The 26,259-nt window shown below is 42.1% G+C and overlaps 1 protein-coding gene across 11 annotated transcripts in view; it reads right to left on the bottom strand.

The window, feature by feature from the left end:
* Positions 1-26,259, bottom strand: part of Gtf2i (general transcription factor IIi) — a 90,491-nt gene that overhangs the window by 58,140 nt on the left and 6,092 nt on the right. For 10 of the 11 annotated variants that reach the window (XM_078023929.1, XM_005328539.5, XM_013360055.4 and 7 more), the window contains 2 exons: positions 6,420-6,523; positions 2,790-2,928 (listed from right to left, as the gene is read on the bottom strand). In XM_078023929.1, the coding sequence (XP_077880055.1) occupies positions 2,790-2,928; positions 6,420-6,518 (238 nt within the window). In that variant the 5' untranslated portion in view covers positions 6,519-6,523. Of the gene's footprint in view, positions 1-2,789; positions 2,929-6,419; positions 6,524-26,259 lie in introns of those variants that run through there. The other variant, XM_021728603.3, reaches the window with a different exon arrangement.

The raw sequence follows: 26,259 nt of genomic DNA, 5'->3' as shown, positions 1-26,259 counted from the left end.
ATAAATAAAATAAAGGTATTGTGTCCATCTATAACTAAAAAATTAGTTTAAAAAAATCACTAAAATGAATTTCAGTTCTTAATTTTAATGTCACCCCTAGAAAACTAAAATTATGTGACATATATTTATTTGGACATCACTTCTCTAAATACTAGGAAAGGGACTCAACTCTCCTGAAGAATTTCTAACACTGACTCCTTGTCCTATTTATTAGGTTTCAGAAGACTTCAGTTGCTCCTTATCTGCAAAACCCAGTTATGAAAACAAACGCAGACTCCTGGTGATCCACTCCTCACCTTTCTTAAGGGCTTGGAAGTGTACCCAAACCACCACTCCAGTTCTCATTTTCAAAACAATGTTTAATATATGACATAAATACATCACGCTTCGAGTAAGACAGGCTTGGTGTGAGGGGATTTTGCCCAGTGGGGTGGCCTGGGCAAGCTAAGTGCCCCAGGCATATCTAAGGCAGGCTGGACTAATTGGGTGTGTAGTGAGTATCAGACACAGTTTGGACTTAACAATACATTCAATTTATGATGGGATTAATGGGACATAACTCCATCCTAAATTGAAAAAGACCGCCTGCATTAGGAACTTAAGAATGACATCCAAAGAAAATTCACCAGAAAACACTGGGGAAGGGCAGGGGTTAGATCATGGGTGTATTGGGGCATACCTGTAACCCCAGGCAGGAAGATCAAGTTCAAGGTCAGCCTTGAAAAGTTAGCAAGACCCTAAGCAACTTAATGAGACTGTCTCAAAAAAAAAAAAAAAAAAAAAAAAGAAGTATAATGATGTCACTGGGAAACAAAGCAGAGGGTCATCTACTTCAGAACATTCAAAAAAGCATGATAGCATCCTGTCTCTTTATTCTGGGGAGCAATTAGGAGGTGAAGATAGTCCTGGGTCCTTATCATCCTCTGATCTGGAGTCAGGAAATGAGAGGGAGGGGACCAAAGATGTCCAGGATGTCCTCAGTGGTGTCAACACCAAAGGGCTGCAGATAACCCTAATCCTCAGCTAGCCCCTGAAGCACCGTCCAAATAAGGATGTATGTGGAAGAGAGTACATGCACAGCCGCAGTGAGATCAGCAGTGAGATCAGAGCACTCATGGGCAGATGGCAGCTGAGGAGCACCAATCAAAATAGCATCATCAGTACAAACTTAAATAGATAAATAAAATCGAGCCCTTAATGTTTCTCAAAATATAAAAAATATTGACAATTTTTAAAAATAAATCACTACTGCCAGGCACAGTGGCACGCCTATAATCCTAGCAGCTCAGGAGGCTGAGGCAAGAAGATCTTGAGTTCAAAGCCAGTATCAGCAAAAACGAGGTGCTAATAAGCAACTCAGCAAGACCCTTGTCTCTAAATAAAATACTAAATAGGGCTAGGGATGTGGCTCAGTGGTCTACTGCCCGAGTTCAATCCCTGGTGTCAAAAATAGATAGATCAGAATTACAACTGGGAGTGAAAATACATACAGTGGTGGGCTGTATGCTTCCCCCCCTAGGGCTTGCCAGGGTTCAAACCCAGGGCCTTACGCGTGCCAGGGGAAAGCTCTACCACTGAGTCTCATCCCCAGCCCTAGACACATCTTTCTTGGAGGGAGGGGATGATATGGGAGATTGAACCCAGGGCCTCCCACATACCAGGCAAGTGTTCCGTTCCACCACTGGGCTACACTCCTTGGACTTTTGAAAAGGATTAAAAATGCAATTGAGTACCTAAATCAACGAATTAAACCTGTTTGTATTCATTCCTGATCTTCCACAGGTGTTGTGGATTGGATCTCAGAGCCTGTACTTGGCTGTGAGCACTCCCTCCTTTCCTCTCCTCCTTCTGTGTTTAAGACACGCTGTCACGCGGAGTGGGTGCAGGCTGAACACTAATACAACACTCACGCTGTGCAAGTGTTCGAGGATTAACACCTCTGACAACTTTTGCTACTGTTCTCACTCCACGGTCAAACAAGCTCCCTGAGGCCCCTGAGGGAAAGACGACAAACTCCATGAAGACAGTCAGGAGCACCCACCAGGGGACGTGGGCAGTGTGGGGAGCCCGGCTTCACTCTGCTCCACGCTCAGGCTCAGCTCCATTGAGACACTTGTTTCCCACACAGCAGGCATTTACCACAGCAGGAAGGGCCAAAGGAAGGCCACATCTTGGCATAGGCCTGAACCTCAGAGCTGAGCAGAACAAGCCCCTTACGCTTGGTGGCTGAGCAGCAGAGCTCACCAGGAACCAGCCAGGCCCTGGGTCTAGGGAGTGGGGTGAGGAGGGAGGAAGGAAGTCTTATTCTTATCAGAATAAGACTTAACCGCCAGGATCGTGGCTCAGTGGCAGAGCACTCGCATGAATGAAGTACTTGGTCCGATCCTCAGCACCACATAAATATAAAATAAAGATATTGTATCCCCCCCTAAAACTCAAAAAAAAAAAAAAAACCCACTAAAAAAAAAAAAGACTTAACCAATTCAGAACTTCACCTTCTTTCTAATGTGTTCTCACAATCCAGAATAATGCCTCACTAGGAACATAGTACATCAAACAATTACCATTTTTCTTAAACTCTTCAGTATTTGCACCAATATATTAACATGTCAGTGATTCAGTTTGAGCATCTTGAAATGTTTCCATAAACATGTCAGGAAGGTTTTGTTTTTGGTTTTGCTTTTTTAGTATGAATCTCTTTCTGCATTAGAAAGAAAATATGTCGTCTTACCTATAAGTATATTTAAAATTTACAAGATACTAAAGAAAAAAAAACAGACATTGCTTACAGTATTTTACAAAATCTTTCTGGAAATCCTTTCTGGAGTTGACGAAAGCACGACCCCTCTCGGTTCCGACCACAAACACGTCTGTCTCGTATACCGCGATGCAGGCCACTTCCGCCTTGGACTTGGCCAGCTCCTTACACTGCAACACAAGCAGCGAACGCTGTACGTCAAGAGCTGTTGGAGCACAGTGTCTGCAGGCTGGACACAAGGACCTCGTGCTAGAAACTGTCCTCTGCCCTGTGAGGGAGATGGCACCCAGGGTACCCTATCACTGACCTACAATTCCCAGGTTTCTTTTCTATTTTTCATATTGAGACAGGACCTTGCCAAGTTGCCCAGGCTGGCCTTGACCTTGCAATCCTCCTGCCTCAGCCTCACTTGTTGCTGGGATTACAGGTGCCACCACAACCATTTTAAAAACTCTTAATGCATAATCAGGACTCGGAAATTCCTCTCTAAAATCACATACAGAAGTGTCTCCATTTTAATGTACCTATCTTTGTAGGTAATTTTCATAACTAGTTCCAAGCAGAAGAAAACACAAGAATTTTTAAGGAAAAAAGCAGAAATATTCTGCAAACTGCTATAGATGAGATTCTTTTTAAAAAAGAGATTTGCATACATTCTTGCTGGGGAATTCTCTCCATCACATCTGAGAGGTACAGGAGAGGCAGGAGTAGGTAGAGCTATGAAGGAATAGCCCTGAAGGAGTTTGGGAGCTGGGGTATCCTTTCAAGTCAAGGGCTGAGATGAGCAAGGGGACTCTAAAGCTAAATGCAACTGTGAGAATTTAATGACATCAGCCCTGAAATAGGAAGCCAGGGGTTCTAAATCCCACCCCATTAACACGCACTACAGAATTTCACCTCCTGAAATTTTTAGGAGTGCATTCGCAACTGAAACCACAGCAAGGTGGGTATGCTACCTACTAACTTCATATGCACCCGCAGGATTTAGTGGTGGTACCTGTGATCATGGCAATTTGGGAGGCTGAAGCAAGAGATTCTCTTGACTTGAGCCCAGGTGTTCAAGGCCAGCCTGGACAACACAGCAACATCCGTCTCAAAAAGCACACAAAAAAAGCCCATTTTACAGATGTATCATGATTCATTTAGTGCTAACATTACTGAAAAGGCAGCTAGATTCCATTTTCTCTCCTAAAAATAATACTGCAATAATAATCTGGTAAGAAAACATTCATATGCAACTTGAAAAATTTTCTCAAGAATCAGTGCCACTGCTGGGCATGGTGGCCCACACCTGTCATCCTGGTGGCTGGGAGGCTGAGGAAGAAGGATCATGAGTTCAAAACCAGCCTCAGCAAAAGCAAGGCAACAGAAAACTCTGTGAGACCCCATCTCTAAATAAAACACAAAATAGGGCTGGGGATATAGCTCAGTGGTAATGTGTCCAAGTCCAATCCCTGGTACCAAAAAAAAAAAAAAAAGAATCAGTGGCATGAAAGAGAGCAAGAACTAACACTGGAAGCATAAACCCTGTCAGGATTCTTACCATCTACTGAAATCTGCTTTCTAAGAAGGTTCACCTCATTCTACCAAATGCCAGTGTGCAACTATGCTAAAAATCCTAATATCATAACCAATACTCCTCTGGTTGGTAATAAAACTAATGAGTATTGTGGTCTAATTTTCTACAAACTATCGTATCCTTTCTTTGCCCATCTTTCTACAGGATCAGGATTTCAAAATTTTTCTTAGAGTAATTATTTTTCAGTCTAGAATTTACCCTGGAACATGATGATTCCATAAACTGAGGCTTTTTTCCCTAATAGTTTATTGTTTCAGTATCATTTATTAAAAACTAGTTTTCTTCTGTTTTTGGTTTATACAATAATTAATCTCTAATTTTCTAAGTGGAAGTAATTTCTACATAATATTACAGGTGTGTGCAGTGGCACACACCTATAATCAGAGCAGCTGAAGAGGCTGAAGCAGGAGGATTGCCAAATTCAAAGCCAGCCTCAGCAATTTAGCAACGCCCTAAGCAACTTAGTGAGCCCAGGTCTCAAAAGTTTTAAAAAAAAAAAAAAAAGTCTGGGAATATGGCTCAGTGGTAAAGTGTCCCTGTCCAATCCTTACTACCACTATCCCCCAAAAAAAGAACTTACTAAAACAGCTGGGTATAAAGAACTGAGTGCTTTACCTGGAGGGGTAGTTTAAGGGAACTGATGAAGGGTTAAAATCCAGAAAAAAAAACCTTACCACAAAGAAGAAAAAAAAAAAATTGGGGAGTGATGTTCATGAAGTTACAGCATATGACCATTCATCATTCTTACTTTTCTTCAAGAGGTAACTTTAATTTTTTCCTTGTGGTGCTGGGGATCAGTCCTAGGGCATCGCCCATGCTAGGTGAGTACTCTACCACTAAAATACACCTCCAGCCAGAATGGGCTAGGGATCTGTCCAGTGGTAAAGTGCTTGCCTAGCACACATGAGGCCCTGCCTTTAATGCCATACACATACACACACCAAAAAAAAAAAAAAAACAGTAAAGGAAGAAAACAATGCCCTAATGGAAAACAAAAGAGAATCACCAGCAGGAGGCAATGGCGCAGCCTATAATCACAACAGCTCAGGAAGCTGAGGCAGTAGAATCACAAGTTCAAAGGCAGCCTTAGCAACTTAGTGAGACCCTAAGCAACTCAGCAAGATCCTGTCCCTAAATAACATATTTAAAAAGGGGCTGGGATGTGGCTCAGTGGTTTAGCACCCCTGAGTTCAATCCCCAGTACCAAAAAAAAAAAAAAAAAAAAGATGATACACCAACACTATCAACTGAGCCCTGTGAGGTATCTGGTGGTGGTCAGCCACTTAAAACAGAAAAAATGCACAGCTTCTTCTAGCTTGGAATACTTCATTCTAGTTTGTCAGAAATACCTAAGTCTGATGTTTTTTGAATCAAATATTTTATCTCCAGCTATAAGCCTATAAAAACATAATAAATTGTACATGTACATCTACTGTCCTAGAAATATAAAAATCCAGCAAGAATATAAAATTTCATTATAATTGTGTGTGGTAGAAAAAAAACCTGAGTAAAGAGTTAACACATGAGCTGGGAATGTGGCTCAGTGGTAGAGTGTTTGCCTAGCATGCAAGCATGCATGAGGCCCTGGGTTTAATCCCCACATCACCACCACTACCACCACCACCACCCTAAAAAAAAAAAAAAAAAAACAGCACACAGTACAAAATTTAATAGACAGTGGTACAACAGAAACAACTGTGTAAATGCATAATAACCAAGATGATGAGACAGAGAAGAGCTACGGGCCTTATGGCCCAAGATCCGAGTGACCCACACACAGGTGCAATGAAACACCAGCAGCACACGCCATGACTTATTTGGAACAATTTCAAATATTATGAATAAATTCAAAGTTAACACTTGCAAAACAATGGATTGTCCATAAAAACTGGCAATAAATGTAAACAATTAAATATTCAAGGTCATTCTAAAGCTCAGTAATAAAATGTGGTTTCAAGAGCTTAACAAGTAAAAAAAAAACTATTATTTTTAAAACCAAATTTAATGTTTTATAGAAAACAAATCCACCTTATCCAATAGACCAATTCTATCCAACTATGGCAGAACCACAGACCACCTCACCATGGACTCGAGTGCAGACATGAGGAAGGTCACCACCATCCTGCTCTCCGAAGACTCCTCATCTTCAACGGGCAGGGTAGACATCGCTACCTGGGCCATGATTCCTGTGCAAAAGAAGCAATATGGACGTGAGTGACAGAAACCAGGGTCTCAGCACACTTCAGAGCCATGAGGTGGCCACCGATTGCTTAGTTTCCCTTCTTCAGTCAACTACTTTCCCCAAAGCTTTTACCTCAAAGAGACCCTTCCTCTTCACATCCCATCTACCATTAATTATTTCCATGAACTCAGCTTGGCATCCCACCCAGACTAAATCCAGAGGACGCCCAGCTGGGCTGGGGTGCAGCTCAGTGACAGGCAGAACACCTGCCTCCATGTGCAAGGCTCTGCGTTCAATCCCCCAGGACCAACAAAATTTTTAAATATCAAAATGCATAAATGCACTCTACTGTCACATATAACTAATTAAAACAAACAAAAACAACAACAACAAAAAAAAAACAGAAGGTGCTCAGAACTGGTTAAAATTCTCCCAGTGGGAGAAAAAAGAAGGTGAAACTTCCTACACGGGATACTCTACCAGGATCCAAACAGCAAGAGACACAAAGTTCTGTCCTGCCCTCCCCTCCTGCAGTGCACAGGAGTGGGTGAAGTGGCTAGTTTGGTGAAATTTTTACTAGAAAAAGAAAGAATCCACAGGGCCTCAGGGAACTCTAAGTGTCTTCTACCATAAAGATTATTTTTCTCATTAGGAAACATTTTCTGATACTTTTGTATTAGCAAAAATCCTCTGATAAATGTCAAACACCATAAACACAACATATTTTAAAAAATTAACTGTTGCAAAGACATGCAGGAATGGGAACCTTCATGCATCTTGCTTGCAATGTAAAGGGTGCATAGCTGCTGGGGAAACAATTTAGCAGTTCCTACAAAGATGGAGAAGATCACCACATCATCCAGCAACTTCACTTCTGGATACACACACAAGAACTGAACACAGGGGCTCCAGCACCTACGTTCACAGCAGCATTTTCACAACCATCAGAAGGTGAAACAACCCAGAAGTCCATCCAGAGATGAATAAACAAATGTGCCATGTGCAGATATGGAGCACTACTCTCAGCATTCAAAAGGCAGTCTGACACAGCCTTCCACACAGTAAGTCCTGGGAGCGCTGCACTAGTGAGTAGATTAAGTCAGACACAGGACAGCTTCTATATGTGTGGTGACTGGAAGACTCAAATTCAAAGAACGGTGGGTAGGGGGTTAGCTGGGCGCAGTGGCGAACACCTGTGATCCCAGTAGCTCAGGAGGCAGAAGCAGAGAAGATGGCGAGTTCAAAGCCAGACTCAGCAATGGTGAGACACTAAGCAGCTCAGTGAGAACCTGCCTCTAAATAAAATACAAAATAGGGCTGGGATGCGGTTCAAGTGGTCAAGTACCCCTGGGTTCAATTCCCTGTAACCCACTCCAAAACAATGGTGGGTGCCAGTAGGTGAAAGAGGCAGTAAAGGGGAGTTATTGATTAACAGGGGCAGAGCGACAGTCGGAATGATGAAAAGCTTTTTTTTTTTTTTAAGTGTGGTGCTGAGGATGGAACCAGCGCTCTGCACATGTTGGGAGAGTGCTCTACCACTGAGCCCCAGCCCAGCCCCATGAAAAGCTTCTGAGATAAGACAGTGGTGACAGCTCCCTAGCAACATGAATACACTCAATGCCAGTGAACTGTACGATCACTAATAGTGAACACACGAACTTTTACAATATGTATATTTAACCAAAGTAAAATTAAAAACCTACATAAATACACTCGAAGGCAAAATCTGAAACAATTTTTAAAATCTGGTTTCCTATAAATAGTATGTAAATTAGACGCTTGTTAAAACTATTTCTTGCAATTTAATTAAATTAACCAATTTTCCAGATCAAGTAATAAAATAAAACAATATACAAGGATGATGGAAAAATTAAAAGACTAGAAACATAATGGAAATCTAAAAACATCTCTGCATGTACATTAGCTCACTGGAAACTCCTGAATATCTGACACCAAACCTCAGTATTCAGAGGACCCTGACAAGCACTGGAAGAGCTGGGAGCGGGCATACACCTTGGCCTAAAAACATGTCAAACATCCCACGAGAACTAACTGTTTCCATAAAGTCTGCTGTTACCAAAAGAAGCAACTGCCAAGCCAGACTTTAGGCCTCAACAAATAATGAAGAATACATACTTAGGAAATATATCTTTAAAATAAAAATCAGGTGCAGTGACACACACCTATAATCCCAGTGACCTGGGAGGCTGAAACAGGAGGATCTCAAGTTCAAGGATAGCTTTGAATGCATAACAAGACCCTGTCTTTTGAGAAAAAATTAAAACTGCGGGTGTACCTCAGCAGTGGAGTCCCAGTAGGTTCAATCCCCAGTATAACAAATAAACAAATAAAAATCAACTGACACTTATTCCCCCATATCTGTGGACAAACAGAAGTAATTTTGTTTTTCAAAACAAGATTCTGCTTTCTGGAAATGGGTGCACTGGATGACTAGAGAGAATCAGACAATGCTTCAGACAGGCAAGTGCTGGATGCCGGAAAGCCACTTTCTTTTCTCTTGGATAAGGAAGCCTCAGTGAGTTGTATTAAAATATGGTTTAGTCAAAACAGACAACAAAGGCCTATTACTTTTCAATAAGACACTTGTTAGAATATACTGTCATTATTTCTGAAAACACATATTTATTCATATTCTCACTTTTCCTCTAATTTCCCAGCAAGAGAAAAGAGAGATGTGTTCCCATTTTATAAATGCAGTGATTCTCCAAGTCACAGAGCCACTACCAGAGTCAACACATGAAACCAGACAACTTTCTGCCGACTGTTGTCTCCCTTCTCTCAGGGCACACACAGGCAGTCCAGCTCCATCACTGGAACTCCTGGAGCCAGATGGCCAAGTCAAAACAAGAAAGAAAGCATCTTGGAGGTGCCAGCTCAGTGGGGACAGGGGAGGCGGCCTGTTGCTCAGAGCTGTCCACTCTCCTCATGGTGCACCGGGTGACAACAGAATCTCACTGGGCTACTCTTGGCCGATCCCAAGAGGCCACCTCCCTGGAGAGGGCTCAGTTGGGACCATGCATGGAGCACTGGCAGCTAACTATATTTCCCCTCTCTCTTTCCCAGAATCTGCCAGCCAGGACTCCCCAGAGGGCACAGCAGGCAAGCACAATGCTCTGGTCCTCCCAGAACCAAAGCCATAGAGTTGGTTCTGAGCTCACCACATCACCAGCTGCAGCTCAACCGCAGGGGCTGCGCTCACTGCCTCTTGTTTAGACAAATACCTGATCGAGCACTTACCAGGAAAGTTCCTTTCACCCCTCACCTTTTACGAATGTTCTCTCGACTTCACATACAAGAGGAAAGCCTCATGGTGGCACACACATCTATAAGTTCATAAGTTTGAGGCCAGGGGCTGGGGATGTGGCTCAAGTGGTGGTGCGCTCGCCTGGCATGCGTGCAGCCCGGGTTTGATCCTCAGTGCCACATACAAACAAGGATGTTGTGTCCACCGACAACTAAAAAAATAAATATTAAAAATTCTCTCTCTGGGCTGGGGATGTGGCTCAAGCGGTAGCGCGCTCGCTTGGTATGCGTGCGACCCGGGTTCGATCCTCAGCACCACATACCAACAAAGATGTTGTGTCCGCCAAGAACTGAAAAATAAATATTAAAAATTCTCTCTCTCTCTCTCTCTCTCACTCTTAAAAAAAAAAAAATTCTCTCTCTCTCTCTCTCTCTCTCTCTTTAAAAAAAATAAAAAAATAAGTTTGAGGCCAGCCTGGGCAACTTGGAAAGATGCCATCTCAAAACAAAAAGGACTGGGGCTGGGGATGTGGCTCAAGCGGTAGCGCGCTCGCCTAGCATGCGTGCGGCCCGGGTTCGATCCTCAGCAGCACCACATACCAACAAAGATGTTGTGTACGCCGAGAACTAAGAAAAAATAAATAAATGTTAAAATTCTCTCTCTCTCTGTCCCCCCCTCTCTCTCATTCTCTCTTTAAAAAAAAAAAAAAAAAAAGGACTGAGGTATGGCTCAGTGGCACAGTGTCTGCCCAGCAGGCACAAGGCCTGGGCTCCATCCCTAGCACAGCAAAGGAGGAAAGGAAAGGTCTGGGCTGGGAATGTAGCTCAGTGGTGGAAAACGAGGCTAACCAGACAAGGAGGCACACAGCTATAACCCCAGCAATTCAGGAGACTGAGGCAAACTTGAGTCCAGACTGGGCAATTCAGTGAGGCCCTGTCTCAAAACAAAATAAATAAAAAGGGGGCGTGCGGCCCGGGTTCGAGCCTCAGCACCACATACCAACAAAGATGTTGTGTCCGCCGAGAACTAAATAAAATAAATAAATAAAAAGGGCTAAGATGCAGTAGAGTACCTGCCTAGCACCTAAAGGCTCTGGGGCTGCCAAAAATCAAAGAAGAGCCATGAAACAAAAATTTAAAGCAAGAAAAATCGGGCATTTTGTTCTGCACTCAGAAGAAATGCAGCTAGCATGATTTTTATTTCTGAACTTCATCAACAACTCCTTGGAACAAAAAGGAAAAAAAAAAATCAATGAAACTGTTGTGGACTCCATAAAACCTTAAATACAAAAAGATGGATCCCAGCCAGGCACGGTGGCCTGTAATCTGTGATCCCAGCTACTGGTAGACTTGAGGCAGGAGGATGGAAAGTTCCAGGCAATGCTGTCTTTTAAATATAGAAAGGGGGGCTGGGGTTGTGGCTCAGTGGTACAGCGCACGCCTAGCACATTCGAGGCCCTGGGTTCGATCCTGAGCTCCACACAGATAAATAAAATATATTGTATTCAACTACAACTAAAAAAAAAAAAATGTATTAAAAAGGGGGGCGGAGGGGGGTAACTGGGAATGTGGCTCAGTGGTTAAGTGATCCAAAAAATAAATAAATATAGAAAGGGAAACTGAGCCGAGATGGTTCACAGGTAAGCACAGCATCAGGCTTTCAGCTCCTCAGTTCTTAACACAAGGTACTCACTGTCCCACTGCGCAGCTTGATAATGGAGAGGTGGTGAGGGAGAGGGAGTGATCTCACTATGTAAGGCAGAAAATCAGTCATCAACAAACAACCCAGAGTATCCGGTCCAGAGATGAGCTATCAGACATGTCAGCTGACAGCCACTTCAGTAATTAAATTAAGATTAAATGACAGTTCAGTTCCTCAGTGGCACTGGCCAGTTTCAGTGTTCAGAAGCCACATGTACCTATATATAGAACACTCTCGTCACCACAAGAAGCTCTATTGGACTACTACAGAGATTAAACTTTATCAAATACATTTATAAAAATCCTCATGACCCGAGAGCCAACGTGCTGGCAGTTGTCGTGAAAGGATCAGTCAAACAAGGGCATACAAGCCAGCAGAGTCCAGCCCAGCTCCCGTGAATTCTTCCCATAAAACCTCCAGGGATTCCTGGTCCAAGAGTGCACCTACGGGAAAAAGACCTGGTGGGCAGGCTCCTTGAGAAAAGGAACAAATGTCTCACAGTATGCTAAGGAGGAAATCCACATGCGACACCAGGGACACAGATTCTCAATATAAATTAATAAAATCCCAAAGAACCCAAACACTCTCAGTGTCAGGAGCAGGCCTCCAGGATCCACTACACCTGCTACCTGCCGGATTGTAGATTTCTTCCTCCCAGAAAAGCACCACTTACATATCTCCATACCACCTAACAAAATGGGACTATACCAGTCTCCGAACACCTCAGTGAAATTACCTTGGCCTTTTTATTTCCATATTTTTAAAATTCTCAATACATAAAAGCATGCACATCTTCATAATTCAAGAGATGCCAAAAATTTTATATTGCCAGCAGAAATGATTAAACATATTGGTTCATATTGATTCCATCAGTCTCCCCAACATTTTGCAGAGCTATGACCTAATCACTATGAATGCCTCATTACTACTGACATCTCTTTTTCATATTTGCATTTCTTCTTTTTTTTAATTTTTAAATATTTATTTACTTATTTATTTATTTTTAGTTTTCAGCAGACACAACATCTTTGTTTGTATGTGGTGCTGAGGATCGAACTCGGGCCACACGCACGACAGGCGAGTGCACTACCGCTTGAGCCACATCCCCAGCCCTGCATTTCTTCTTGGACAATTCATCTGCTACTTAGGTCCTAAGTCCATTACCAAACTGATGTCTGATGATGACTCTCAAATTCCAATCCTTGTTCCTTCTTTTGATCCTAATAGTTATTAGTGGATATAACTCAATTACTCAGTTTTGAGTATATGTATTTTAATGAAACACTGTTTCTTTAAACAATTTGATTTTCATTTAAAATTTTAAAACATTTATGACATTCTTTGCTTGTTCTTTCTTGTATTTCAGATACCCCTTCTGCCTGAAGCTTATTCTTTAGAATTTCCTCCTGGTGACACTCTATTTTTATTTGCTAAAGATTCTTTTCTTGAATAGGAACCTGGTTGGCAACTACTTCCTCCCAGCACAGTGGGTCGTCCATGTCTCTGGCCGGTGTGCTCTGGCTTCTACTGTTGCCACTGACAAGTCCCTTCTGCCTCAGCCTTCACAATAGAACTCATTGCTATTATTTTTAAGATGCTTTCGTTGTGTTTGATTTTATACAGCTGCATTGTGTGTCGAGGTGTGGATTTCTTCTTATTCAATATTACTGCCCTTCATCAAGTATGGCACACCAACTATCCGCTCTACAGAGACCTCCCGTTTTCTACTACCTGACCTACAATGAGACTCGATTAAATGTCAGTTCTCCCTTTAAGTCTCTTACCCTCTTCCGTCTCTCATGTTTTCTTCTCTACAGTGAACCATGTTTCTTCTAACTTCCATTTCACTAATTCTCTCTTCATCTTATTTAAGAAAAAAAAATTTTTTTTTACTTGTACTTGGACCCAACATCTTTATTTTTTTTTTTTTTTAACGTGGTGCTGAGGATCGAACCCAGGGCCTCACACGTACTAGGTGAGCGCTCTACCACTGAGCCACAATCTCAGCCCCTCTTTCTTCATCTTTATTACTCCGTAGTTACAAATCAACCATTAGGTTTTTAATTTTGCTTGTAATTTTCATTTACAAGATTTCTGTTTGCTGACACATCATATATCATAGTTTGCTACTCCCTTAAGATTTTCAAACCTGTCCCATTTCTTCAAACATAAATAAGGTTAATTATAGTCTCCGGTAATTCCAAAATCTCAAGTCTTTGTAGGTCCATTTCTGCTGCTTTAGGTGGTTCCCAGTACTTATTCCCAGTACTTATTCCCATGTATGCCTATATTTTCAATTCAATTCTGTGTGATCATTTTAAATTTTAAAAAAAGAATTATATATACACACACACACACACACAAATGTTGTGTGCGCACTTGTGGATTCCGTGTATTACCTGTGGATTACCATGTGCCTAAATACATACACACACACACACACACACGCACGCACACACGCACACACGCACACACACACACATATATGTGGCTTTAACTCAGTGATAGAATGCCTGCCTGGCATGCACGTGAGGCCCGGGGTTTGATCCCCAGCACAGGAAAAACAAAATGTCTGGAAGGAAAGAAGGTCATCCAGGTGTGGGACCACCACCAACCTGGAATCACCACCATGATCCCAGCCTCCCGTGGCACTCAGGAGCTGCTGTCCCACACCACAAACAGGATGAAGCTGATATGCTTCTCTAGGGTCTCATCTGGTTGAAGAGAAGATACTTCTATTTGACCCAGGAGTTTTGTGCAGGCTCTAAGCTTTGAGCCTCTTACCGGAAAAAGCTTTCAAAACAAGTTCACTTGAACATGTAAAAGTAATTCCCGTTTCCATTATCTGAATTCCCATTCTCTCTTATGGGTCTGCACACACACATTGGAGACTGACAGAGTCCTGTACATTCTAAGCACATGCTTTCCACTTAGCTATGTTTTCATTTTTTCCTTTCTCTCTTTTTTTTTTATTATTACTTTTTGGTACTAGGGATTGGACCTGGGGTCACTCAACTACTGAACCACATCCCCAGTTCTTTTTATTTTTTATTTCAGACAGGATCTCACAATTGCTCCAGGCTTTGCTAAGTTGCTGAGGCTGGCTTTGAACTTGCAATCCTCCTGCCTCAGCCTACCAAGTCGCCCATGTCACAGGCATGTGCCACAGCACCCAGCTCATTTTCCTTTTACTACCAACCTTTCCTTCAAAATTCCTGTCTTGGCGATTATTTGGTAATTTCACACAAATTTTGTTTTAGAATTTTAGAATATTCTTAGTTATTATTTCAGTAAGAATGACTGTCCCCAACAACTCTGAGAACCTTGCCTTCCATATTCTTTATCCGTAAAACACTATGAATTGGAACTATCAATCTTGGATTACAGGATTATATATTGCCATTTCAAGCCAACTCAGGTGAAAAAGGGAAATTTTATTACTTCATTTAATTGTATCTAAAGGCTGCACTGACCCCACACACAGCTTGATCCAAGAACAAAAATATATCATTAGACTCTTCTCCACTCCTTCCCCACAGGGCCTCACTTCTGCAGATGTCACCAGTGGTGACATGTGACATCTGCATGCATCTTTAAGTTTACTGTACTGAGATTCCAGGCAAAAGACTACTACATCTTCCTGCTAAATTTTCCACAACAGATCTGGACATTTGTGTCTTGAGCCTACCTAAATCCCAATTATCAGTAGCTAGTCACTACAAGACTACATAGGATATGCTGTGATTGACAGGCTAGCTAGAGCCCTGTGGACTAGAAGGCAGAGCAGGCCACTGCTATCAAGAGGAAAAGGGATGAAAAATCGTTTATAGGCACCCAAAAAAAACACCATAAGTCACCCCTTATCAACAGGGGTGCGCGCCAGGACCCCCAGAGAGGCCTGAATCTGCATCAAGCCCCCCTGTTTCCTCCTACTCAGCATACCTACTTCGAGGCAGGAACTGGGAACAACAAGAGGCTAACACGGTCAGTCCACAGCAAGCAGCCACGTGGACCCGCCACTCCTCTCAGCACACCTGGGGCACTGTACTCACCCTTCTACTGCCTGCTCTCATCACAGCGGGAGACTGGCTTTGGGTGGCATCCTCTATCCTTAACCAACTTTTCCCGCTCTGCGGGGAATAGGCCAGCAGCTTGCTCCTGGGCAGACACACCCTTTGGGCCTTTCAGCCCGAACCTGTTCCTGAACCTGTGCAGCCAGCCCTTGCTGGCCGTGAACTGCCTCCTCTCCAGCCTGCCGTCGCGCCTCTGGGGGGACGCCTGGCTCAGGTCCTGGTACAGGCTCAGCGCCTTCTCCATCTTCACCAAGCACTTGTCCCGCACGGTGGCCGTGACCTTGGCGTTCTGGGGGGCCACGGCGAAGCTAGCCCGGATCTCCTTCTCCTTCTTCACAATTTCCCGGATGGAGGATTCGTTCTTACCGAAGATCTTGGCCACCTCCACGTAGGACTTCTGCTCCTTCCTGACCAAGTGGAGAATCTTCACCTTTTCGCTCAGCGGCAGCACTTTTCGGCTCCTCTTGGGTGCTTCCTCATTGCCGGCCTGGGTGCTCTTGAGCTTGGGCGGCATCGTTAAAAGTGAAGGAGATTTACTGGAACACAAGGCCGGCGACACCTGGGTGACACTGGACAGGGGCCCAGGCGGTGGCGCCGCCCCAGGTGGGCCAGGGCTGCCTCCCAACACCCACTGCTGCACCAGAGGCCGGACTTAACAACGGACTCCTTCTGAAATCTTCCATTTAACAAGTCCAGGCCATAGCTGGCCGCGGGTCCCTGGGACTTGGGGCAGGATGGCGCCCTCAGTCCCAGCGCCGCCTGTCCCGGTTATTCAATTGCCTCCATTTTTCCATTACCCATTATTTTTTACTCCATGTTTTCTTTCCCTGCTTTGATTTTAATTCTCCTTTATGAGTTTTAAAGATGAGCCTGGTTGGCCTGCGGCCGCGCCATTCTTCATCTTCTGCTGGTGGCTAGTGTTTAATAGATGTGGTGACTTCTTCTATCTCTGAAACAGACTCCGGCCATTCTCCAAGACCTTCCTGGGTTTCTCATTGGAGATCCATTCCAGGGATTAGGTTTATCGTGTCCTTGCTGATCTGATCTGTTGTACCTCAAAACAAGTCCATAATTAATTCCATATAGATTTTTTTGTCTGACTATACTTCTGTTTTAATTTATCAATCCTTGCTGTTAATATCGAACAACACCAAAAAAAAAAGTATTTTATAATGAGTGAAAGGCGAGCACTCTTGAAGATTTTTCACACACCATCATAACTAACAGAAGCTGAGGTTCTTAATATTTGTGAACATGCTGTTCAATAAAATACTTCTAATTTTCAATATATTTCTGCCTCAAAACAAGTTTCACATTAGACTGGTAAATGAGGAGGTACCATGACACTGATTTTTTTTTTTAATTCCTTAAACATTCATGTTGTATTTCTTTGGCATATATTATTTTCCACAAACATTTTTCCATTTCAGATTTACAACAATCATAAACCAACCTCTTTGTTCTAGTATTTTATAAATAAGCAAGCCCAGTCCAGAAAATCTTACTGTTACATATTAACATGCTACATTACATATACTTGATTTTATAAAATGAATCAGAATCTATGTCCATTTCCAAATTGCCATAATAAAAGTCAGTTTTTTAAAAAATAATGAACCTGAGGTGAATAATTTATAGTGACTAGAAATGTAATACTGAATTCATGGCAACTCATCAGATTGCAACAAAGTTCATTTCCTTTTTGTCCATAAGGCAAATATTACAGTGGGCAATGCAGAGTGCTTTAATAAATCAATATAAATCATGTTTTATAAAGATAACAAACTTAGAATCTAAGTTATAGTCCATGTACATATGCCAAAATACACTCTACAGTCATATTTATCTAAAAAGAATTTTTAAGAAAAAGGAATTTGGTTCGAAGACAAAATTAGGAATGTCACCCCAATCACATATATGAACATGTATGTCGTAAAACACTGCTGACAGGCAACTGTCAGGCAACATTATGCCCTTTAATAAAAACTGCCATGAGTTTAAACAGTCATTTAAATTAGTAAAATATTATACTCACCACCTAAACTGAAGACCCACTCTAACTAGTAGGAAATACATTTAAATAGCTCATTTTCTTCTACACAAAGTTCTGCAGACTGCTAAGTTTTCTGTTATTTTTACTTATTATAAGCAATTAAGATCTATCCTGCATATTTACTTAAATGTGGAGAAACTTCAACACTATAAAAATCATAAATATCCTAATTCAATGTTTTGCACTAGAACAATATCAGAACCTGATGCTTTTCTCAATTAACGCTGACAAAATCTTCAAAATTAGTTAAAATAACTACCACTAAGATACTGTTCACAGAAGGAAGACAAAAGACACTGTTTAAGACAGGTGATGAGGTCTGGAGTTGTAGCTAGTGGTAGAGTGCTTGCCTCCTATGTGTGAGGCACTGGATTTGATTCCCAGCACCACATATAAATACACAAATAAAATAAAGGTCCATCAACAACTAAAAAAGTATATAAAAAAAAGACTGGTAGGATATTCATAATTCCATAAATAATTCAACAGGTTTAAGGGTTTAAAAAAATGGGGAGAGGAGATTTCTGCCAGAAAAATCTCATCCAAATTTAAGGTTCTGACTTCTACTCCAAAAAAATGTCGCATGATATTTCTGTGCTGGCAATACCTTCCTCCTGGCCAATATGGAAGGCAGGCCACAATGCCTTGGTTTTCTGGTATCCTCAAGTTGTCTTCCTTCTTCAAGGTCTCGTCTCTAGTTACGTTTTGCAAAACTATAAAACTTAAATTTTACCAATTCAATTTATATTAAGAATCTCTAAAGCCAAGTTTCAACAAAAATATTATTGAATTGTCTCCACTAACAGAAACATCATTAGTGAGAATAAAATAACTTCAAATATCACTTAATTCTACAGTAAAGTCAAATGGAATTTTAAGCTTTAAAAATTTTAAACCTTTATTTATAAAAGAAAGTCATTTCTTCAAAATGATGAGCACCCAAAGAAAATCTTAATCTTCATCTACAATGCTCCATATTTTTTCCTAAGATGGTGCCTAAAATGAAAAGGATCTAACTCCACTCAGCTGACATTATCCTAAAAAGGTCTCAGTTTCATTAAAATCTGTGGGGGTTTTTGGGAGGAGTGTTTGTTTTTTAGTACCAGGAATTGAATCCAGGGGCACTTAACCTCTGAGCCACATCCTCAGCATTTATATTTTATTTAGAGACAGGAATTCGGTAAGTTACTGAGGCTGGCTTTGAGCTGGTAATCCTCCTCCTACCTCAGCTTCAGTAATAGCTGGGATTATAGACAAGCACCACTGTACCCTGCTCATTAAAATTAGTTTAAATTATCCTGTAATACTATATTCTAGCAATCTTTTAGGGTGTTGAAAACATTTCCCTCTAAAATTAATGGTACTTAATAACTAGCTCCATGTTCTACCTTTATAGGTACAAAGTACTAAAGGCCAAAATTTTTTTTTTTCAAAAGGAAACTTATTCATCCTTAAAACATTAATTAATATACTTCCATTTCTTCAGTGTCCATTTGGTAATTTTGTAGAATGTTTTTAAACAATTTTTTAAATTTTAAAATGTTTAAGGTAGTGCATTGATCCTACTGGTTTGTCTTTTGAGTGATAGGAAAGAAATTAACCTACTCTCTTCATATTTACAGAAGACTGACATCCGCTTGACAATGTGCAAGACAGACTTTCTTTCCCCATAATAACAACCACGAGGATGAGGCTACAGCTCTGCTCCAGCTCTCGCCAGCACACACATCCTGGGCGCAGCTACCAGGACCACAGCAAAAACAAACAAACAACAACAACAACAAAAAAAACTTGATATTGCAATCGTCCAAAATCACAGAATTCCTTTTTCTTTCTTTCGGTTCTGGGAATGGAACCCTGGGCCTTGTGCACACCAGGCAAGGGCTCTATCACTGAGCTACTTCCCAGCCAGAGAACTCTTCAGAATCCATTATCTATCAATTCTAGAAGGTGCTATCTTAGGAAACTTGCTGGTTGGTGTGTGTGGTCTTGTGAGAGTCCACTACAGCACACAGTGGCCAAGGCCAGAAAGTCCACCAACCTCATCTTCAGATACTTGTAACATAGATCCCAGATTCAGATGTGGCTCTATGAGCAATAGAATATGAGGACAGAGGGGCTGGGGTTGTGGCTCAGTGGTAGAGCGCTTACCCAGCATGCAAAAGGCACTGGGTTCAAACCTCAGCACCACATAAATGTGATATGTGCAGTACTGGTTTTTTATTTTGGGGGTGTGCGTGTGGTGCTGGGGCTTGAACCTAGGGCCTTGTGCATGTGAGGCAAGCACTCTACCAACTGAGCTACATCCCTAGCCCTGTACTATTGGTTTTGATAAATATGTGAACCTTGTATTAGATGATGCAGAAGAGATTTTTTTTGGGGGGGAGGGGTGCCAGGGATTGAACTCAGGGGCACTCCACCACTGAGTCACATCCCCAGCCCTATTTTGTATTTTTTTTTAGGGGCTCACTAAATTTCTTAGCACCTCACTAAATTGCTGAGGCTGGCTTTGAACCCACCATCTTCCTGCCTCCGCTTCTGAGCCGCTGGGAGATTCATTCTTAAAGGCAATAAAACAACTAGGTCGGATCATGTTAAAAGGAGATAATATTACTGTTACAAAGTGGTTCTGGGAATGGAACCACTAGAAATGATCAATAAAGTGAGAAATTTACAGAGAAAGCTACCATCTTTTTTAGGTGTTCTTTGCTGGGAATACAGTTCTAAAACATCTGTTTTGATTACCCATTTTGATTACCTTTATTACCGGATGAAAACAAACACTGGGGGGCTGAGGGACTCTTTTTATTAAAAATAAATAAAAGGAATCTGGATCTACCTCACTAGATGCTCAATTCCTCAAGTACTTTCAAGGCCAAACCAGGTTGTAAAATTCAATCCCATTTTAGACATTTTTTTCAAATCTCATCATCTACAATACTTAAGTTTCAGAAAAACAGGAAGGCTCTCTAGGACTCTGACAATAACCATAATAACCATTAAGTCCGTGCACTGACTTTCACCACCATCCCCCCAAATTCCCTGCTCTCAGAGAAAAAAAAAGTAGAATTCCTCAATTCTAATAAGGAAAAAAACACAAGAGACATTTCATTTTGTGTATCACCACACAAAATACTCATTAACAAAGGGCAACACGACACCCTATCTTAACTGAGGAGCCAAGCTAACTGAAGTCTCCACACAGCAGATATTGTGTCCTACCCCAGACCAAAGGAAAACACTAATAATCCCACCCCAAAATGCTTCAACAGAGTCTAATCATGAATAAGAAATGGACAAATCCAAGTTAAGGGCTAATCTATTAAGTCCTGCCCAATAGCCTTCAGAGGTCCAGAGCATGAAACCAAAGCCTGAAGAACTGTTCTAAAATAGAAACAGAAATAAAAAAAGCACCTCAGGATGGGCAAGACAGCACACACCTGTAATCCCAGTGGCTTGGGAGGCTGAGGCAGGAGGATCCCAAGTTCAAAGCCAGCCTCAGCAACTTAATGAGGTGCTAAGCAACACTGTGAGACCTTGTGTCAAAATAAATAGAAAAGGGCTGGGGATATGGCTCAGTTGGTAGGTTGCTTGCCTTGCATGCACAAGGTCCTGGGTTCAGTCCCGCAGCATCACCAAAACAAAACAAAAACGAATGAGAAACAATTTTGGGCTGGGAATGTGGCTCAGGCGGTAGCGCGCTCGTCTGGCATGCGTGCGGCCCGGGTTCGATCCTCAGCACCACATACCAACAAAGATGTTGTGTCCGCCGAGAGCTAAGAAATAAATATTAAAAATTCTCTCTCTCTTTCCTCTCTCACTCTCTCTTTAAAAATAAATAAATAAATAGATAGATAGATAGATAGATAGATAGATAGATAGATAGATAGATAGATAGAAAAAAGGGCTGGGGATGTGGCTCAGTGGCTGAGTGCCCCGAGTTTAATCCCTGGTACCACTAAATGGGGGGGGGGGGGGAAGGCACATCAGCCAGGTGCGAAAGGTACTACTCAAAGCTGATGCAGGAGATCCCAAATTCAAAGCCACGCAGGTCAACTTACTGAGACCCTTGTCTCAAAACTTAAAAATTAAGGACTGGAGACAGGGCAGTGGATGGACGCCCCTGACTTCAGTACGCAGAACTGCTAAAGAAACACAGGAACAATAAAGCACACAGAGAAATAGGAAGGCTGGGTGGAGACCCCTCCTGGCCTGGACTCCTCCACTGTTGTGCAGAGACATCTGGAAAGCCCAGTGGGAAGCTCTCAAGGATGTATGGGCAATTTTTATTCCTTTGCTGTTCTGGTCGCTGTTTTGCAAGTTTAAAAAAGTTTCAAAATAATTTTTAAGGAAAGGGGATGTAGTTCAGTGGGAGAGCAAGTGCTCAGGATACACTAGGCTCAGGGTTCAATTCCTAGCACCACAAAAAATAACAATTTTTAAAACACTAAGTACATATGTGCCAAGCTAATTAAAATTTTCTCCAAGGAGCCAGACACAGTGGTGCACACCTGTAATCCCAACAGCTCTGGAGGCTGAGACAAGAGGATTGCAAGCTCAAAGCCAGCCTCAGCAACAGAAAGGCGCTAAGCAACTCAGTGAGACCCTGTCTCTAAATAAAATACATAATAAGGCTGGGGATGTAGTCAGTGGTTGAGTGCCCCTGAAATCAATCCCCAGTAGCGCCCCTCCCACGCAAAAAAAAAATCCTCCAAGGGCTGGGGGTACAGCTCAACAGGTGCTCCCAGGGCTTTGACTGGTTACATTTTATCTGTATTGGCTACATAAAAAAGGGGGAAATGGGCTGGGATTTTTTTCTTGCATTTTAAGAACTACAGCCAGGTGCAGTGGTGCACACCTGTAATCCCAGTGAGGCTAAGGCAGGAGGGTTGCAAGTTCAAAGCCAGGTTCAGCAATTTAGTGAGGAGGCCCTGTCTGAAAATAAAAAACAGAAAGGGTTGGGCATATGGCTCAGTGGTAAAGCATCCCTGGGTTTAATCTCCAGTACCTTCTCCCAAAAAAATAAAATAAAAACACACAGGAGCCTAGCACTGTGTGGGAACTGTCCCCTGAGCTCGGTCAGCCTTGCTTTCCTCAATCTTGAGATGCACACAGTGCCCACCTTCCCCACAGACTGCTGTGAGCACTGGAACAGCAACCTCAGGACCCTCAGAATCACTACCTCTGCAGGGGACTCGAGCCCCACACTCCCATCTCCAGCTCCCAACATCCTCCCACAGATACCTGGTTACTTTTAAAGTAGTATTTTTCTATTTTTGGACTAGTTTAAAATTAGTCCTTGTAATCAATCAAAATCTGTCACTTCTGCCTCTGAGGAAGAGACTTCCAAAAAAGTTCTTTAAATGCACTACTTTCACTTCACCAAACTGAGCACTCAATAGTGCACCAAGATCCACCTGTAACTTGATTCCCAAACCCTGCCCAGCCTGGCTACCTCTGGGCACTCTGAGTCTGACTGTGTAAGCTCAGTCCACCAGAGACCATATCTGGACCTGTAGCTCCCAGGATTTCTACATTCTTTGCTTATTTAACCCAGAGGATCATTGGAATCCACATTCCTAAGAGCTCATCTCCAAAGGGTTAACAGGTACTTCCCACATGGAAATAAATCAGGTTGGTATTTCACTCAGAGAGTCTGTCTTACATATGTGTAATAGGAAGGTAGGAAGTATCACTACTTACACTAATATATCCACTTTGGTGGACAGCATAAACTGAACAAACAAATCCACTTTAGTTCATTTAATCTTTAGAAAATAAACATTTAACGACAGCAAGTGCTTTGAAATAAAAATTAGATATCCCTAAGCCAAACCCTTTGATGAAGACAGATTTTTAAATCAAGATTCTGAAATTTTTAGGCTGAGACTGGTAGGACATCCCTGTCATCCCAGATACTTGGGAGGCTGAGGCAGGAGAATCACAAGTGCAAGGCCCTGAGCAACTCAGTAAGTCTCAAAATAAAAAGGGCTGGGGGTATATTTCAATGGTAAAGCACTACTAGGTTAAAATACCCAGTTATGATAATAATAATAGAGCCAGACATGGTTGCACACATCCCAGCAGCTTGGGAAGCTGAGACAGGAGGATCAAAGCCAGTAGTTCAAAGCCAGCTACAGCAAAAGCAAGGCCCTAAGCAACTCAGTGAGACCCAGGCTCTAAATAAAATACAAATAGGGCTGGGGATGTGGCTCAGTGATTGAGGGCTCTTGAGTTCAATCCCTGATACCAAATAATAATAATAATAGATAGATATTAATAGATATATGCACACAATAGATACACGCTGTTTATAGCAGCACAATCAATAATAACCAAACTATGGAACCAGCCTAAGGGTTCATCAATGCAAGATTGCATAAAGAAAATGTGGTACAGATACACAATGATTCAGAAACAAAAAACAATTAGCCCAGGAGCAAGTGGCACACGCCTATAATCCCAGTGACTCAAGAGGCTGAGGCAGGAGGATCACAGCTCAAAGCCAGCCTCTGCAGCTTTGTGAAGCCCTAAGCAACTCAGTGAGACCCTGTCTCAAAAATAAAAACTAGAAAGGGCTGGGGATTTGGCTCAGTGACAACACCCCAGGGTTTGATCCCTGGCTTTCCCCTCCCCCCAAAAAAAGAATGAAAGTGTATCATTTGCAGCACAGTGGATGAAACTTGAGAGGACATGTTAAGTGAAATAAGTCATGTTTTCTATCATGTGAAGTCTGGGGATAGGAAGGAAAGAGGAACAAAAAGGTATGGAGGAGTGTCTCCTGAAAAATAAAAAATCAGCAGAGGAAAGGGACCGAGGTGGGAGAGGAGAAGGGAAGGGGGAAAAAACGGGCTGGGGATGTAGTTCCCTGGTACAGCACCTGTCCAGCATGTAGGAGGCCTGGGTTGGGTTCCATCACCAGTACCATAAATAAATAAAAACAAAGTACAAGAAAAATCTCATCAGCCATTCAGGAGAACCTACCACTTTTTCTGGCACAAAAGTTTAAGAGAAAATGTTTCTAGGCATTCATTAAACTTTTAAACTGACAGTTCAGAATTCCAAGTACAGCAGCTTGTTCTGCCAACACACAAAGAATGTGTCCCTTTGACCTTACTCCAGATTTAAAAATCATTTGAAAGAGGAAATGAAAACCAAGTCCCTATCACGTATAAGTTCACTTTATTTTTTAAAATGTATTCTTCACAGAAGGCAAGTGATAGGAAAAAGGTGTTTTGCCAGAACTGGTGTCCTGTCTCCAAATACTATCCATTTCAATCCTAAATTTACTAAAAATGACCATAACCTATGTCCTTACCACATAAGCATGTTACCAGAAGGTAGATAGGTACTTGATAAAGTGCTTCATAAAACACTCAGCAAGCTGAGTGTGGTGACACACACCTGTAACATCAGCTGCTCTGGGAGGCTGAGGCAGAAGGATCACAAGTTCAAAGCCAGCCTCTGCATCTTAGGCCCTAAGCAACTCAGCAAGATCCTATCTCAAAATTCCAAAAAATAATAAAAAGGGCTGGAGGTGTGGCTCAGTGGTAAAGCACCCCTGGGTTTAATCCCTGGTATGGAAAATAAAAGGGGGGGTTGGGGGATGTAGCTTAACGGTACAGCTCTAGATTACCATGTTTGAGACCATGGGCTCAACCCCAACACCAAAAAAAAAAAAAAAAGGTTTATACTATATATGCTTTAACATTTTTTTAAAATCACTCCAAGAAACCACTTAATGTTTATTAGCATGTGTGAGGGCCTGGGTTCAATTCCCAGCACTGCAAAAAGAAGAGACCACTTGGAAAAAAGAAACGGAGTGGAAGTGTTGATGATGGAAAAGGCAGGCGCAAACTCGTCTCACAGGGCTTCTCTATGCTAGTGAGAGATGTGTGCAGAGCCATCCATATTCTTCTGCGACAAAGAGGGGTTAAACACACATACAAGGGCTGGGGATGTGGCTCAAGTGGTAGCATGCTCGCCTGGCATGATCCTCAGCACCACATTATTATTTTTTTTTTTAAAAGAGAGAGTGAGAGAATTTTTTTAATATTTATTTTTTAGTTTAGTTTTTTCGGTGGGCACAACATCTTTGTTTGTATGTGGTGCTGAGGATGGAACCCAGGTTGCACACATGCCAGGCGAGCGCGCTACCGCTTGAGCCACATCCCCAGCCCCTCAGCACCACATTAAAAAAAAAAAAAAAAAAGATGTTGTGTCCACCAAACACTAAAAAATAAATATTATAAAATTCTCTCTTTTAAACACACACAAACACACACACACACACACACACACACACAATGACAGCAACTCTTGCTCCCAGGTGTAGGTAAGAAAGAAGTGAAAACAAGGACTCCAATGACACCAGACAATGCAAAATTCTTATGCACAGCTGCCAGAAGGCGGAAACAATCCAGGTGTCCATCCACAGATGGGAGAGACCAATAACAGAACATTACTCAGCCTTAAAAAGGACTGGCGTTCTAGAACATTCTATAACTTAGAGCAACAAAAACATTATGTTAAGTGAAATAAGCCAGACACAAAAGCACAATTACTGTGATTCCAATTATGTGAAATATCTAAGCCAGGATGGCTGTAATACCAGGGGAGGCTGAGGCAGGAGGATGGCAAATTCCACA

This window comes from Ictidomys tridecemlineatus, chromosome 10 (genome assembly GCF_052094955.1).
Source record: "Ictidomys tridecemlineatus isolate mIctTri1 chromosome 10, mIctTri1.hap1, whole genome shotgun sequence".
NCBI classification, from domain to species: Eukaryota; Metazoa; Chordata; class Mammalia; order Rodentia; family Sciuridae; genus Ictidomys; species Ictidomys tridecemlineatus.
The sequence above is the reverse complement of the archived record's forward strand: the minus strand, read 5'-3'. Positions and strand labels throughout refer to the sequence as shown.